At 42.6% G+C, this 15260-nt stretch overlaps 1 protein-coding gene across 13 annotated transcripts in view; it reads left to right on the forward strand.

The window, feature by feature from the left end:
• The window catches only part of LOC116841183 (endophilin-A), a 44172-nt gene extending 30253 nt beyond the window's left edge, over positions 1-13919 (forward strand). For 3 of the 13 annotated variants that reach the window (XM_032808808.1, XM_032808811.1, XM_032808809.1), the window contains exons 7-13: positions 2024-2095; positions 3137-3237; positions 3323-3426; positions 3830-3927; positions 4769-4861; positions 6169-6284; positions 6552-13919. In XM_032808808.1, coding sequence (XP_032664699.1) covers positions 2024-2095; positions 3137-3237; positions 3323-3426; positions 3830-3927; positions 4769-4861; positions 6169-6284; positions 6552-6671 — 704 coding nt within the window. In that variant the 3' untranslated portion in view covers positions 6672-13919. Of the gene's footprint in view, positions 1-2023; positions 2096-3136; positions 3238-3322; positions 3427-3829; positions 3949-4768; positions 4862-6168; positions 6285-6551 lie in introns of all 13 variants that reach the window. The other 10 variants (XM_032808812.1, XM_032808813.1, XM_032808815.1 and 7 more) reach the window with 7 other exon arrangements.
• Positions 13920-15260: the final 1341 nt, after the last annotated feature.

Genomic DNA, 15260 nt, shown 5'->3' on the forward strand with positions numbered 1-15260 from the left:
GCGTACGCGTTCTTATTGATTTATTCAGGCGCAAGAGCAACGCCACAGCCGCACGTGTCCTTGCAGCGCGCGAGAACGCGAGAACACGTAGAGAACGCTCGCGATTTCAGAAAAAGAGTTGAAATAAAAACCACTCTCGCTCGTTGATGGCACCGTAAGGGAATAACGACGTCCCCGTTGTAGGCCGCGTTGCATCACCGGCGACGTGGCCGACGGCCCGGAAACTGGTACCTCGAAATCGTGATTTCCGAGATTACAGTGTGTCGTAAAGGGGCCGTGAGCGCGCGGGGAATGACGGCCCCTACCGGGGTGGTAGCTCCAACAAGGAAGAAGGTCGCTTTTTGAAGTCTAAACGTTTTCGCGCGGATGAAGCTCAATGTTGCGTCGATATATTGAGAAAGAGGTGTGTTCGATATTATATATGATACTATAACTATCGATGCAAGTCGAAGGAAAATAACAGTTGGAGAAACCATTTTTGCAGTGAGCTCTGCTATAATGTTGATAATAACGTTATATGCATATTGCTATTTCTTTTTTGTTGAAATTACAGTTAGGTCTAATGGGATTACACGGAGAAAATATAACAGACACGATGTTGAAATTACATTCCTTTTTACAATGTTTTTTGTAAAGTTAAACTACATCGAAATTGCGGTATAACATCATTATAGAAATAAATTTGACGATCTATACGATAAATTTGACGATGGAATACGATATTAAAGAACGTTCAATTGGAATAATTTTGCAGTAAAAGGTAAAACGTGCGTAACACTTTTAAGCAAATACAAGCAATTTCGGTCATAATTCTGTATGAACAAAAAATTTTACAAAAAAAATTATTAAAAAGAAATTGCAATAAAAATTTTTTTGTAATTTTCGCTAATGAACAGTAAGAACAATAAGAACATTAATAAACAATAAAAACATAAATAAACAATAAGAAAATACGATTAACGCTGAAGATCATTGTAATTTGCAGTGAGACTTCCAGTCTCTTTCTCTCAGTGTATATATCGAATTGTATTAAAAAAATTAGTCTAATATGGCTCTCAGATATGCAATCAACAAATTGCGTGAAGAAAAAAACATGTAAGAGCCAAAGCACAGGTCCAATAGTGCGATTGTGTTTATTACAAAGAAAAAATTCAAATTGAAAAACATACGTTTCGATGTTTCTCTTTTTTTGTAACACTGAGGAGGACATAAATTAGATCGAAACGTATGTTTTTCAGTTTGAATTTTTTCTCTGTAGTAAATCGCACTATTGGACCTGTGCTTTGGCTCTTATCCGCCTTTCTCTTCACATAATTTATTGATTATATTGAATTGTTTATGTTAGGTTTTACGGCCGTTTGTGAGACGCTCGCTTCGATGATCACTATTCGTTCTCTCGAGACAGTTTCTATTTCAACTTCTCCGTCTTTTTCAGCGAAACAACGCGTCGGCGTACTTTTTTAAGCTCCTTGAAGGCGGCTTCATTTTTCCCATTGTCGGCATGAAAAAGTAGAATCACGCTCTCCGGCCGTGAGGGTGGTGATTCGTTCTCGGTGGTGCTGCGCGTTATTGCGAACGCGATATCGCATGAAATGCGCGGGTAGATGCGAACGACGCGTTCTAGAAAGGAGAAAGATCTCTCGTCCGCGCATGCCCCGCTGCACGCGTATGATCGAGTAGAATGATATAAACCGGCATCGTGTGCACGCACACATATCGCGGAAAGTAGAGCGAAAGAAATGTTACATGTTCGCATGTGCGGAACGTTTTCCTTCCTCTTTCTCTCGGCCTTCCGTTTCCTCCTCTTTTGTTTCGATTTTCGTTTACACGTCTATTTTATGGGCCGATGTTCTCGCGCGATCGGTTCAGTTCTCACCGAGCGAGACCGACAAGACGATTAAGCGCGCTAACATAAGTCTCTTACGGTCGTTTCCTTTGCATCATCATGACTTGCCCGGATGGTTTTCGCTTTTTACCGGTGCGATCCGTTTGCGTCTCGTTGGACGGCCGATTTAACGATTAGCGACTGGGAAGAGGTCCGCCAGTCCGCATTTCGGAAGTCCAGCGCGATCGAGCACCTCGTCGCCTTATGCTGGTACGTGATTTCAGTTCCGCGTTTTAGCAGCAGCTTGTCGTACACGGGAAAAAGAAATTTCAGTTGGGGCAACTGAATGTGGGCCAGACGAAAAATTTGTTGGCGAGATATAATCTCTTTGTGGTTGAAAGTATTCGTCCGAATATTCGGCTGCACTAACCTTCTAGCTACTATACGCAACTAAAGTGGCTTCCCTGTAAGTCATTCTGTGGGACGAAGTGCAACTAAAGTGGCTTCCCTGTAAGTTATTCTGTGGGACAAAGCGCCACTAAAGTGGCTTCCCTGTAAGTCATTCTATGAGACGAAGCGCCACTAAAGTGGCTTTCCGCTAAATCATTTCTTAGTATTTTCCAAGTCATCATCTCACTTGTTTTCGTGGTTTTAAAAGTTGCGTGCATTTTCGTTTACGTGCACACCGCGACAGAGAAGTTTGTACTGGCGATACGGTCAGCTTCGCCGTAGCTAGAGGGTTAAAGTTTGATCTTGTTCTTTGCTTCCTATTTCTTTCCCTTTATCTCCTTCTGACTTAAATCTTGAGTCAGAAAAAGGTAGAGAAACAGGAAGCAAAGGACACATTGTATATTAAGCTTAAAACTCGGTCGAGATAACTGCGAGCAATTGACTGAGAAGAAACCTCATGCAGGAATCTTCCTGTTCCTACAATCGAGCTTTTCGTCTGATCCCCAGATAACAGAAGATTCAGTTGTACTAATGGAGTAGCTTTTTCCATGTAGCTAGTCGCGTATTCGTCGAGACTTACGATCACGCCGCCTGCTTAGACAATCTTCCGGATCTCTCGGATCCTCTCACGCCACTGTTTGTTATAGGAATGATAATTCCCGTTGAAGAGCACGAGTTTGTTTCACGCTTTCTTACAATGTCAAACAGCTGCGCTCGCGTGTGTGCATAGAATTAATTGCGCTTGTTCGTTCCTAAGCAAGGCCTGTACTATCTAAGAGAGTGTTTAGATATTAGGCAACCAAGCAACCCCAGTAGTGCAACCTTTTTTAATACGTCGACGGGGCGACCGTTTGCGAACAGGTTCTCACGTTTCAGACGACGAGATCCGTCAGGCCGAGGAGAAGTTCGAGGAAAGTCTCCATCTCGCGCAAATGGGCATGTTTAATTTGCTGGAGAACGACGTAAGTCATCGTCCTCGTCGGCAATACACTCCTCCGCAACGTCGTGACGAGATCGGGATTCTTACATTATGTTGCCCCGTTACAGGTTGAACAAGTGGCGCAGCTGGCGACCTTCAGCGAGGCTCTCCTCGAGTATCATCAACAGTGCACCGACGTTCTCAGGGTGTTGACGGAGACGCTTTTAGAAAAGTACGCTCGCGATTGCTGTTGAACTTTAGAGTAGAGATCCACGTCTCAGAGTGTCACGCGAATTTTCCTGCACAGACCGCGATCGAGTCAGATCAACAATCTGGACGCAGGAAGTTGAAGTTACTAGAATTCCATCCGAGTTAACGAGAAATCTTGTCAACTTGAACAGAATTCTGGAGACTTCGACCGAAATTTCTGGTTCGTTCATATTTCACCGGATATTTAGTTCAACCAACTAGTTTTTTTTTTTCGTGAATGAGAGATCGAGAGAACAGGGAAATTTTTCTGAAAGAATCAGGGTGGTTAGTTCGTTGTACACAAGTCCGAAATTTAGTTCGTCTGACGCTACTCGAGCCGTTCCAATATTGATCTGTTTTCATAATGGATAAATCTCGCTCTCCAGGAAAGAGGAGGCGCTGAACAGACCGAAGTTGGAGTTCGTGCCGAAGACTCTCGCGGACCTGCACGTGGAAGGATTGTCGACGTCGGACCACATGAACGGTGGGAACTTCTCACTTCACGGTAAAACGAATTTCACAAATACCCGCCACAACGCGACGACACTCGGGTGGTCTGGCTGTCTAACTGCTTCCCCGTCCTCGTAACTATGTCATGCCGGCGTTTTTATGTGTCCTTCTTACGTGATATCAGTACAGTACTGACCGATATTGCATTCTTCCTGTTTCACCCTGTTATGGAGAGTCTCCCGACAGAAACTGCCTAACGCCGTCGTCGGTCGAATCCTCTCTGTGTCTCTCGTTCTTCCTCTCTCTTTTTCTTTCGCACGTACTGACTGTACTAACTGTACTGTATAATCGTCAAAGCCGAACAGTGCGACCCATTCAACTTCACGTCTCCGAGATGTCTCGTGTTCTTCTGTTCCCGGATCGGATACATTCGTGCTAGATGGACTTCCACACGCCGAACGGTGCGAGTGAAGTTGGCGAGGTGTAAACTTAACCAGATGTAATTCAAAGTTGTCGTATATTCCAACGATTAGTCGAGATGCAGCACCACGTAAATGTTGGTTTATTTCGAGAATTAATGAAGCATCGTTGTTCGATCGATCTTCCCGCAAAAACAAACTTTACGTACTCGCTCGTGGTGTACACGTGGTGTACGTTCATTTGTCACGCTGTCAATTAAGCGTCGGTGCAACGGACATTGAGTCCTTTAAGGTTCGACCCTCGCGACTTCAGGTGTATAACGCATACCTCCCACACCCACATCCACACCCACATCCACACCCACATACACACCCACATACTATCACACTATTCTCCCTCCGATTGTGCTGTGTGTATAATATGGCATACCTGTCTGTCCTTTTGACACAATGTAGGGTCAAGTCGAGCTGGCTCTCCGGTTCATGCGGACGGGAAGCGCTCGCAGCTCGAGCTATTTCCGGCCGGAAACCCGCCACAATCTACCAATGGTAAACTTTGCATGGGGGTTTCCTTCTCTGTCCGTCGTGCGACGGGACAAACGCGATTCCTTTCCGAGCGTGTCGCAGACGGGCGGTTGCACCAACGTCTACGCCCAACCGTAATTAACCTAAAGTTTCGTGGTGGTTTCTGGTTTCGCGCGAACAACCATAAATCATACGTCGGGTTTACTGTCGGTATCGGCGATCGGGTTGACCCATGTTGGTGCGATCGATCCCGCATATTTCCTTTTTCTTTCAATGGGGTTATTCACCGCTTTCCCACCCCTCTCGTAACGATGCTGATGGCATGATCACCGTGCACGTTCGTTAGATAGTAGCCTGCCACCCCGTGCCGTAGAACAAAGTTGTGTTAAGTAACTTTTAAGTGACCTCTCGAACGGTCTCTTTGCAACGAGAAGGATGTCTCGGCGACTGCTTAGAATGTAGCTGCGAAATTTTAATAATTTATCCAATTTATACTTTGGTTTTTATCAGTAAATAGCGTGTACACTGTAAGGGAAAAGATATCTAAAAAATAAAAAAATATTTACTCGTGTGGTGTAGATATTAATAACATATTTACTTACTTCTTTAAATTCTTTTATTTACGTAGAATAGACAATTACTCTTGTGAAAAATCAAAGTTTTATGAAAATGTACATTTTCTTTTACTTGAAAAATATTTTAATCCAATAAAATTATTCTATAAAAATATTTTAAGAAAATATTTTAGAGAAAGGAGCAAAATATTTTTTTGTGAAGAAGATATTTTTAATTTAACTCACCGAATATTTTTTTATTTCTTATATATTTTTTCTTAGTGTACGAAATAGTGTATCTGTATAATCTGCAAAAAATGTAAACTCTTTGCATCATAATTTTTTATCTGACTAATGTGAGAAGTAGTAAACATTTTTATAGAGTTATATTTTTTATTTATTATTACTGCAGTTTTTATGCTAATAGTATTTTTCAAAGTTTGATGAATTATTTACTTCTCGTTGCAAAGGCTTCAATTAGCTCACGCAGCTTCTGTCGATGATTACACATATCGGTTTCGATAGGAAAACTTTACTTTCGTTAATTCGAGCATTTCGAATGCTATTATTTTGTTTTCGCATCAAGACAGAGACCGGCAGCTTGTCGCGCTTCGCCAGCGCGCGCGACGATTGCGTTCACACGAGTCAGACGGGGTGTTTTAAATGTTGTTGTAGTTGAAACACGATATGCGACGCAGTCGTAGGCAGCGACGTGTCTCTTTTTTTTGATCGAGCGTGGCTTTTAGTAGTTTAGCATTCGGTGCTGACTATTTTCAGCTTCACCCTTGCCCTCACCGAGCAAATCGCCAGCGAGGACGCCGATTTCAAGAACGCCGTGCTGCACAGCTCTTTACGACTTTGAGCCCGAAAATCCCGGTGAACTTGGATTCAAGGTAAACTCTAAGTTGTATTACGTGTAATCGTTTCCAGAAACGTCTGGACAATGTCAAAGTGTTGTCAAAAGCGCTATCCAGAAGACGTCTCAACATCGGGACGAAGGACTCAATCTGTTCTCGTTGCATAGAGTTTCAATTACACTCAACTCTCTTCTGGACATTTTGCAGACGTCTCTTTTGGGAAAGGGGGTTTTCGCGTCGCTCGAAAGCGACTGACAATATCGCCGATCACTCAACGATTGCATTTTTTTTTTCGCGTTCCAGGAGAACGACACGATCACCTTGACCCAGAAGCTCGACGAGAATTGGTTCGAGGGCAGCCTGGACGGCCGCACGGGCTATTTCCCCGTGTCCTACGTGCAGGTCGTAGTGCCATTACCCTAAAACGACGCCGCGCATCTCGAAGCCAAAGACCCAGCATTCGTTCACTAGCGTCTACCACGGGATTATTCTACTCTTCAGCTAGCCTAAAACACCCGAAACTACTCCCTATCGACGACTCTATCTACCTACTTATCACTTGCGTTACAGCCCTCCGCAGTGTACCTACGATGAATACCCTTCGAAAAATACCCCCGACCCCGAGAATAGCCTCTATTACGCATGTTAATGTACATATATAATGTTATAGTGTCTTTTATCGACGTAAGGACCTTCGCGCGCGCAGACACACACGAATGCATACCCAGGAAATATGTGCATAGATACATATAGACGTATTATACGTATGCAAACACAATATACAGACACGTGTATCATCACACTGACAAGACACACACACGCTCAGAGAAAAACATGATAATGGTAATTGTATATAGATGACAATTTAATACGAGTTTAGTATGTAGAGTTAATTTAATAAACTATTTTCCTCAGTTGTTGCAACTAAAGTTGCAGTTGCAATAACCTTGAGATGATTCATCCAACTGTATACATTAATTCTACGTAAAAAACCCATAGTTGTTGCAACTAAAGTTTTAGTTGCAAAAACTATAAAATAGAGTTGTCACTTATGCACTTGCCATCGCCATGTCTTTTTGTCTGAGTGCAGATGCAGACACACGCACGCACGCACACGCATCTATACAAGTACACGTAAACACGTTAAAGTACCTATGATAGCAGTTCACTGTCAAGGGCGGCTCTCTTTTCATCTTCTTTCATTTTACGTTATCGCGTTTCGTCATATTCAGATGTATACTTTCGGAAATATTTTCACCGCAGTTCGAGTGCACAAAAGAAAAGGGAAGATAAGCAGCAAGAGAAAGAAGAGGTGCGAATCAAATCGAGCATATGCATGAATCGATTGATTATGGCAGAGCGCGTTATATTTCTCCGATGTAGTTCCCTCTCTGAGATCCAATTCGCTAATCACGCTCAACGTGAGCGTCGTTTGTCTCGTCCTCCCTCGTAAGGAGCCGGAAGTCCGGCTTGTTTGTTTCCTATTCTTGCGAACTGTACTTCATCCGGGGAATAAACATCGCGCGCGATCGTCATGCGCGACGATTTATTCGGATGGGGTGAGATTGTTCCAGCATACTTGATTTTCTCACTAAACGCTAAATGAAAGACATTTTAGACGTTAGTCGATCGCGTTGTCGCGCCGTCCACTGGCGTTTTACAACCCTAGTGAAATTTTCTTCTTCTGCTTGTACGATAGATGATAATGATTAAACAAACAAAGAGAGAGAGAATTACAAATTGCTAATCGATGCTATTTAATCCACTTTTAATGCAACGTCGTGATTTAACTCCCTTAAGAAGACGATTATACCGAACTTACGATATAAAGGGTGAAGAAATTGACGTCACTCACATCGAGAATACATACACACGCACACACACGTACAAATATACACACATACACACACATTGTTGCGTGTTAAATGAATTCCGAGACTTTTCCTTTGATCGGTGCAACCTTTTATTGTCGCATGACCGAACGTTAATGTCGCTGGAGCAATCTTATCGAGTCCCGCGCTCGCTTCCCTTCTGCGCGCGACGCGGAGGGGAAAACCCTTCTGGCCGCTACAGATCATACAGGTTCCTTCATGGCTCGTTTGTCGTATAATCGTGTTATAAAAGCGCACGGCTTTCTTCGCGACACGGTTCGATCATATCCAATTCGCGGTACACACATGTTCTTGCGTTGGTCCGCGCGGCGCAACAAAACTCGTTACTCGTGCAATGTATTCGTATGATAATGTTATAGCGACTCGTTTCCATTCCTCAGTCGATTGACCGCTCATTCGACCGCGTATTTCCTTCCTTCCTTCCTACCTTCCTTCGTTCTCCGGTTCTCTCCCTCTTCGTTTCGTTTTCAATTGCTAGACGACACTAGCTAGAAATTAGGGTTTACTTTAAGCGAAATGGCGGCGAATCTCTTCCACGAAGTCATTCTCAATTTACCAGTGATTATTGTAGATAATCCCCGGCATTGTTTTCACGACGACGATGATCTCGATTTATTTGTTGTCGGAAAAATTCCGGAACGATAAATGGCGACGTACGCTCGGTTTGGACTAGTGTTGGGCACGTTATGATCGATTGAAATGTAGTCAGCTGACTAGAATAGTTTTAATCATTAAAATTAATCAGTCGTTATGTATAAAGTCACAAACAATTTAATCGGTTGATGCAATTATTAATCAAACCTTCATCAGATTGATTATGCATTAATTAATAATTATAATTTCATCAGTTGATTTTGCTGTTTGCAATTAATAATATTATATATATGACTGATTCATTCCGATTTCTGATTATTCGCTGTTTATTTGAGTCAAAGAAAATTTTAATCGAGATTAATGCGCACAACGTTGATTTTAATACGGTTTGTGGACACTTTCAATTTCGATGCAGTTTGAAACGCAATCGATGGAACGGATAACTTTGTAAGAGAACTCAACTTCTGAGAGTTGTTGAGTTTGACGCGTTCCTAACTTCATCGGTGAAACGTGTCGCGAGCCGTTGTGCAAACGAGTGTACAGGGTGTTAAAAGAAGGATACGCTTCTTTGGAAGCAAGGAGCATTTAATGAACGTAAAAAATGGGGACCGAAGTTGGAGACAGTTTTTTATTTTGACAGCGAAAGCGATTCGCTACCTATTCAATTCAGGGATGGCGATCAAAACATAGAATTATCTGATAAATTCCTATAAAAATGCAACTGATTCGTTGTTCCGACTGCAGACAAGCAGATCAATGATAGAAACACGTATGACCATGCTAATAATGTCATGAATACTTGGTATAACGATGAAAATTAGCGAACATAAAATAATTTCATGCTTACATGCCGTCTAATTTGAATGGGAATGAGCGAGCCGCGAGCTTCCACTATGAAAGTAGAGAAACTCGTTTCTGAAGCAAGTTCCACTTCCGAAAAGGTTCATTTCTCAACCTGTTTACTAGGCTCTTTTCTGCTCAATTCAGCAAATATGATCCGAAGTCGCGTACCTTCTGTTCAAAGCACCAAATATATATATATGCATAATTATGGAATTAAAATTAGCGTCTTTATGTGCGGAAAGTTATAGCGATTTGTAGAAAACAAGTGATAATTTATTTCTTTGATATTGCATTAGAAATTGTATTGTGAACGAGGCCACATACGAGGAATTGCTCCGTGAGAAAGAGGAAGCGCAATCCTCGCAGTTTGTCGAATTTTCGGAGAAACGAGCGAAATTTTTCCGACACCTTAGCGCGCTTGTCGCGTAGCAGTTTGCCACATCGATCTTTATTCTCTTTTTTACGATTTTTAAAAATTATTTATTCCGAGTGCAAAGGTCGTCTCCATTTTTTACCATGTGCGCGTGACGAATGTATAACCGCGAACGCAGGCGCAATAATTTCGATTAGTATTATTAGCCCATCGGCATAATAGTGGCGCAAGCAAGAGAGTAACACGAGAATGAGAAAAACAACAGACTTCCTATTCGAATCAGCACCACACGGTAGCGTTCATACGTTAAGCGTAGAGTCTATAACGTAGACCCGACGGATGTAATTACTACTTTCGCAGCACCGGCGATCAGTTTCGAACCCGCTCCCCTTCTGTGACTTTGTACGAGAGTTCAACCGCCAGAACAATGAAAGTAATTAAGGAACTTGATTATTTGTTGCCACGTGGATTTTAGGTAAAAGAGAAGAATGAAATCTTCGAGCGATATATCTGCTAAGCGTAATGTAACGACACTAGAGTAAATTACTTACACGTATATCGTCGAGATAAGGGCGACGGCGGACACGACGGCACGTTGTCTTTTTTATTGTCATTGCTCGCGCGTGTTATTATCATTATTGCGGTCGCACTGTCATTCGTAACCGCGGAGCAGTGAGATCGCGTCTTCGATTGCGCTCGAATTGTCATGTTCGGCACGAAATTGTTGTTGAAAGCGACAACGGGCTCAGAGACAGCCGCGGGCATCTTCCGGATCTCGCGAGAGTGAGTTATATATAATTATTAATAAAATAAGATAAAGAGAATACACACACATACACACGCACGCACGCACACATATACATACACACACCTAGAATACCTAGTGTCATCCTGATTTTACGAAGCTTTCCGACGCTTGTCCGAAGTGATTGCGTTGGTCGTCGGTTTCCCTTCCGCGAACGACCACGTAGACTATTCCGATAGACACGTAGAGGTACTCTAGAGATTGTAGACTTAAAGGATCCTTCTCTTCAGGGGCTCACAGAGTTTCATATACGTAGCGTATCGCGAGATAGAGGGACACGAATGGCTTTAAACAGTAGCGATAATCTCTCATAGTTATATTCCTTTGGCGTTAGGTGACGCATCCTAGATACTCTAGACGAACTCGCCGAGGTCGGAGGATGCCCCAGCGGTCCAACCACGGTGCGATACACCGTGACGAAGCGGCGCTTGTAAGTTAATCGCGAATTGAGTTACTGCGTATCTCGCGATCGACACCACCGACTAATACTGTACCACCGATATTGTTATTATTATGATGATTATGATTGTTATGACGATCACACACCATTTGCTGCTGTCACCGTCGCCGATTAAGTCCTTACCAGACAGACACACAGACGATGAGGATAATATAATGGAAGGACGAGAGCTGTGGAACGTGAAGGAAAAAAAAAGAGCCCGCACGAGTTTCAACCTACCTATAATCGCTGTGAGATAAACGAAACTCTTTTCGAAGCTCGAGGTGTTATCGATGTTGTGCAATATTAAAAGTTTAACAGCACCGTGTTTAGAGCCGGTGGAGGGGGCCATCGCGCCGGACCAGTGTTTCTCAAATCATTATCGAGAGAGAAAGGGTGGACGTGTACACGGAGAAAGGAAGTCACTGGGATTAACGTGATAATGGCACAGCCTTGACGCCGCGAATTTCACTTCATTTTCATTTTATTAACAGGAGAGTAATTCTTTTAGTTTCACGAAGAAAAGAAATTATTTTGTATTAGCAAGCAAATAGCTATTAAGTTACAAATTATTATTAGCAAACATTAATAGCGATATCACATATGTTTTGTGTTTAATTAATATAGAGACAGTATTTCTATTTGAACTATTTGTGAAATTTAGCAAAAGAGTTTCTCTGCGATGCTCATTCGGATTAAAATCAGTTACGCTTTATAAAAATTGACTGTAGACAAAAACGACTAAAGACGAGGAACAAACAAATATATAATCTCACATCCATCTATTACTTGCAGATATTGTTAGAATACTTTGCTGCTGTCAGCAGCAAATTTCACGTGTCATAGATAATTTGCTAGCGGATGCAAAAGACAGCGATGAATTTTAACTGTGGCATTTAGAATTCTATCTAGACCAATGAAACATTTTTTTGAATATTTGATTTGTAAGAATGAACATCTCTGTTCTCTTCAACTAAATTTATTAGTGTCATTGTCATGTTAATGCAATGTTTTTTCTCCGTGTAGGGCCGAGGGTTGAGCAATGATCCATTGCGATTACCCTCACGCGTGTTTCAAGCGTCCTACCCCGCGATCGCGATAAGAAGAATACCTTAAGAAAGAATACATTAACTTATGTGTCGGGTGAACCGATGAAGTTTTGTCAATTAGAACGCACGTGGGGGATACCGAGAGGCGCGGATCTTCTCTTCGAACATATACATACATACATATACGCAAACATACACTCCGACCGATGTATATAAGGGAAACTGCAAGTGATGGAGAAAAAAGAGAGAGAAAGAGAGAGATAGACCCGAGGTCAATCGGATCGCGTCCCCGTGCGTATGATAGCAATAAAACGCTAATTATCCCACGTTGAGAGAGCAGGGGCGGATGAGGGTGGCGGCCTGAAGCTAATCGAACCCCTCAGCGTGGATGTGTCGACACGAAATTGCAGGTGCAAAACAGAAGAGACGACGTTTCACGTTTTGCACAGCTCGCGAGAATAAACGGATATCAGCAACAAAAGTATGAACAATTGAATCTCGTGATTTTCACGAACTGAAATGTATTGTGCTTTGTGAGATTTCGCGTAATAGCCCGTTCACACAACACCGAATCGGTCTTTTTACCGAATCGGTTTTCTTGCCATCTTCTGTAGTAGACGTATATATTTTAATGTGCGTGTTCACACGATGCTGCCGTCGATCGTACACGGTAAAATAACCGATTCGGTGATTTTTGACATTCGGTTTTGCCAACGAAAACCGTATGTCGCGATTCGGTAATAAAACCGAATCGGTCGCTAGTGGCGCATATATCGTAGTGCAAACGTTCAGACGGTTCAGTTGTTTAACCGAATCGCCGTATCGGTAGACGGTGTTCACAGCACAAGTTAACAATACTAAATGAACGTGAAGAAGGAAACATGAGAGAGAGGAGAGTGGACGTACGGCAAAAAAAAAACCGAATCGTGTGAACACTGCATTAGTTAACACCGATTCGGCAAAATTACCGATACGGTAAACAAACCGTAACGTGTGAACGGGCTGTAAATCTTCTTCGGTGGAATTTCGACCGCGAGGATCAGTCGCGAGGAGATTTGAAGCGGAATGTCGCGATTAAACGGTGCATCTCGTACAGCATGAAAGATTTGAAAGTTAAATACCTCTAAGTGACATTAGTCTTGGGGTCGCTCGATAGCCGGAGGCCTGAGAGGCTTAAGTAATATAAAGTCTCTATGTATAAATTCGCCCCTGATCGAAAATTCTCGTTGGTGGTCGGATGAAGGAGGTCGATTTGAGAAACATTGCGCGCTGGGAAGAGAAAGAGAGAGGGAGAAGAGAAGAGATATACGAGAGTACATATATATATATATATATATATATATATATATATATATATATATATGTATGGTATTACTACCTATGCAGGAGGAAGTCTATATTGCCGTGTGATATTAATAATTTACACGTCGCGTCGGTTCGCGATTACGTTCGATTGTTTACGGACCGATTCGCGCGATCTGACAAAAAGAGAGAGAGAGAGAGAGAGAGAGAGAGAGAGAAAGAGAGAGGGAGATAGAGAAAGAAAAAGTATGGGACAAGCGGCGAAATTGGCACGATCGCGAAAGAATGAACTTAACTATAAATACTAAATCGGTATCTTATTCTATAAATGTTGGCTATTGTTAAATGTTGAATATTGTTCCGCGGAGATAGAGCTCGCACATCCCGCCTGAGAGCAGGTTTCCTTTTTCATCCTTTCTTTCGTGTCCTAAGCCGTCCTCGATTCTTTTCGCGGCTTTGCGTAATATCGACAAAATCGACGTTCAAACCGCTCTTCCAAGAAAATCGAGTGGACGAAGCTGCCTCACTAAGGATGAATAGTTTCTGCAATGAGCGCGAGTTAGTGTGAATTTTACTTGTGAGAATCTTTCTGGGAACTATTAAAAAACTCTTTGTTTTCTTGTTTTGCAATGGCGTAACGCAACACTCGGGATATTGAGGTAGAAAGAGAGACAGCTGAACATTCTTTGTGGGAAACGCGCCTCTCACGCGGGCGCAGCGAGCTCTTCGCGTTCTAATTGTAATCTAACTATTTGGGGATCGAGCGGATGCCGGATCTATCGATCCCCGCGAGTCACTGAGCATCCTTGGTCACGGAGAAAGAAGCTTCTGGTATTACCTGTCTCCTTAATATCCCTCCAGGAACTCTCCATCGTTCTCTGACGTTCCTTTCCTCTTTCCTTACTCACTTCCCTCCGTCTTTCCTTCCTTCTGTGCCGCCACTCAACGTCCCCATTCCTCGCGTAAACTCGTGTAGGCTTCGCGATGGATTTCGTGTTTTCCGAGGCGCGCCGGGCCCACTTATATTTTGTAAGCGCCAGAAAATCCGGGACGCGCGGGAGACACGAAATGCGCGCCGCGCGACATCGTTGAACTGTGAAGGAAAGGCGCCCTCTCTCGACCGATGTTCCACCCTGAACGCGCGCACTTTCTACCCTCCGCCATGTGCAGCACAATCGCCCCGAGCCGTTTTCCGTTGATCCCCGTTTTGCGACGAATTGCGAAGGGGGCGACCAATGGATGCAACGCAGTGATACTTTCAGACAATACATTACGATTAATTACACTTGTATTGGTAAATTAATCTACTACGATTATTGAATTCCGATTAAAGAGGAATATACGGTATATAAATGTAAAAACAAACACATATATATATATACGTATATTCGATTTTGGTCAATGCTAAATAATTATTATAATTAATTGAGAAATAAAGTGTGCTCTATGTCACGATGGTGGATTTGACTGAGCTATTATATTCCCTTGAATCTCCTGTTCTCTACAATTATTTAAGCATGCATATCATCGCCCGATCTTCACTTGTGTTATCTTCCATTGCAATAAGGTAAAAAATAATCACACAAGATACGTTACACCTGCTCGCACTACGAAAGAGACAAAGGGACCTTTATTCTCTCAACTCTCTTTTATAAAAGAGAGTTCACAGAATAAGAATCAAAGCAGAGAGAAGCCTGAGAAGGACCACCGGCCTG

Source organism: Odontomachus brunneus, unplaced genomic scaffold (assembly GCF_010583005.1).
Source record: "Odontomachus brunneus isolate Ranch 3 - 2012 unplaced genomic scaffold, Obru_v1 Obru_scaffold_013, whole genome shotgun sequence".
NCBI lineage: Eukaryota > Metazoa > Arthropoda > Insecta > Hymenoptera > Formicidae > Odontomachus > Odontomachus brunneus.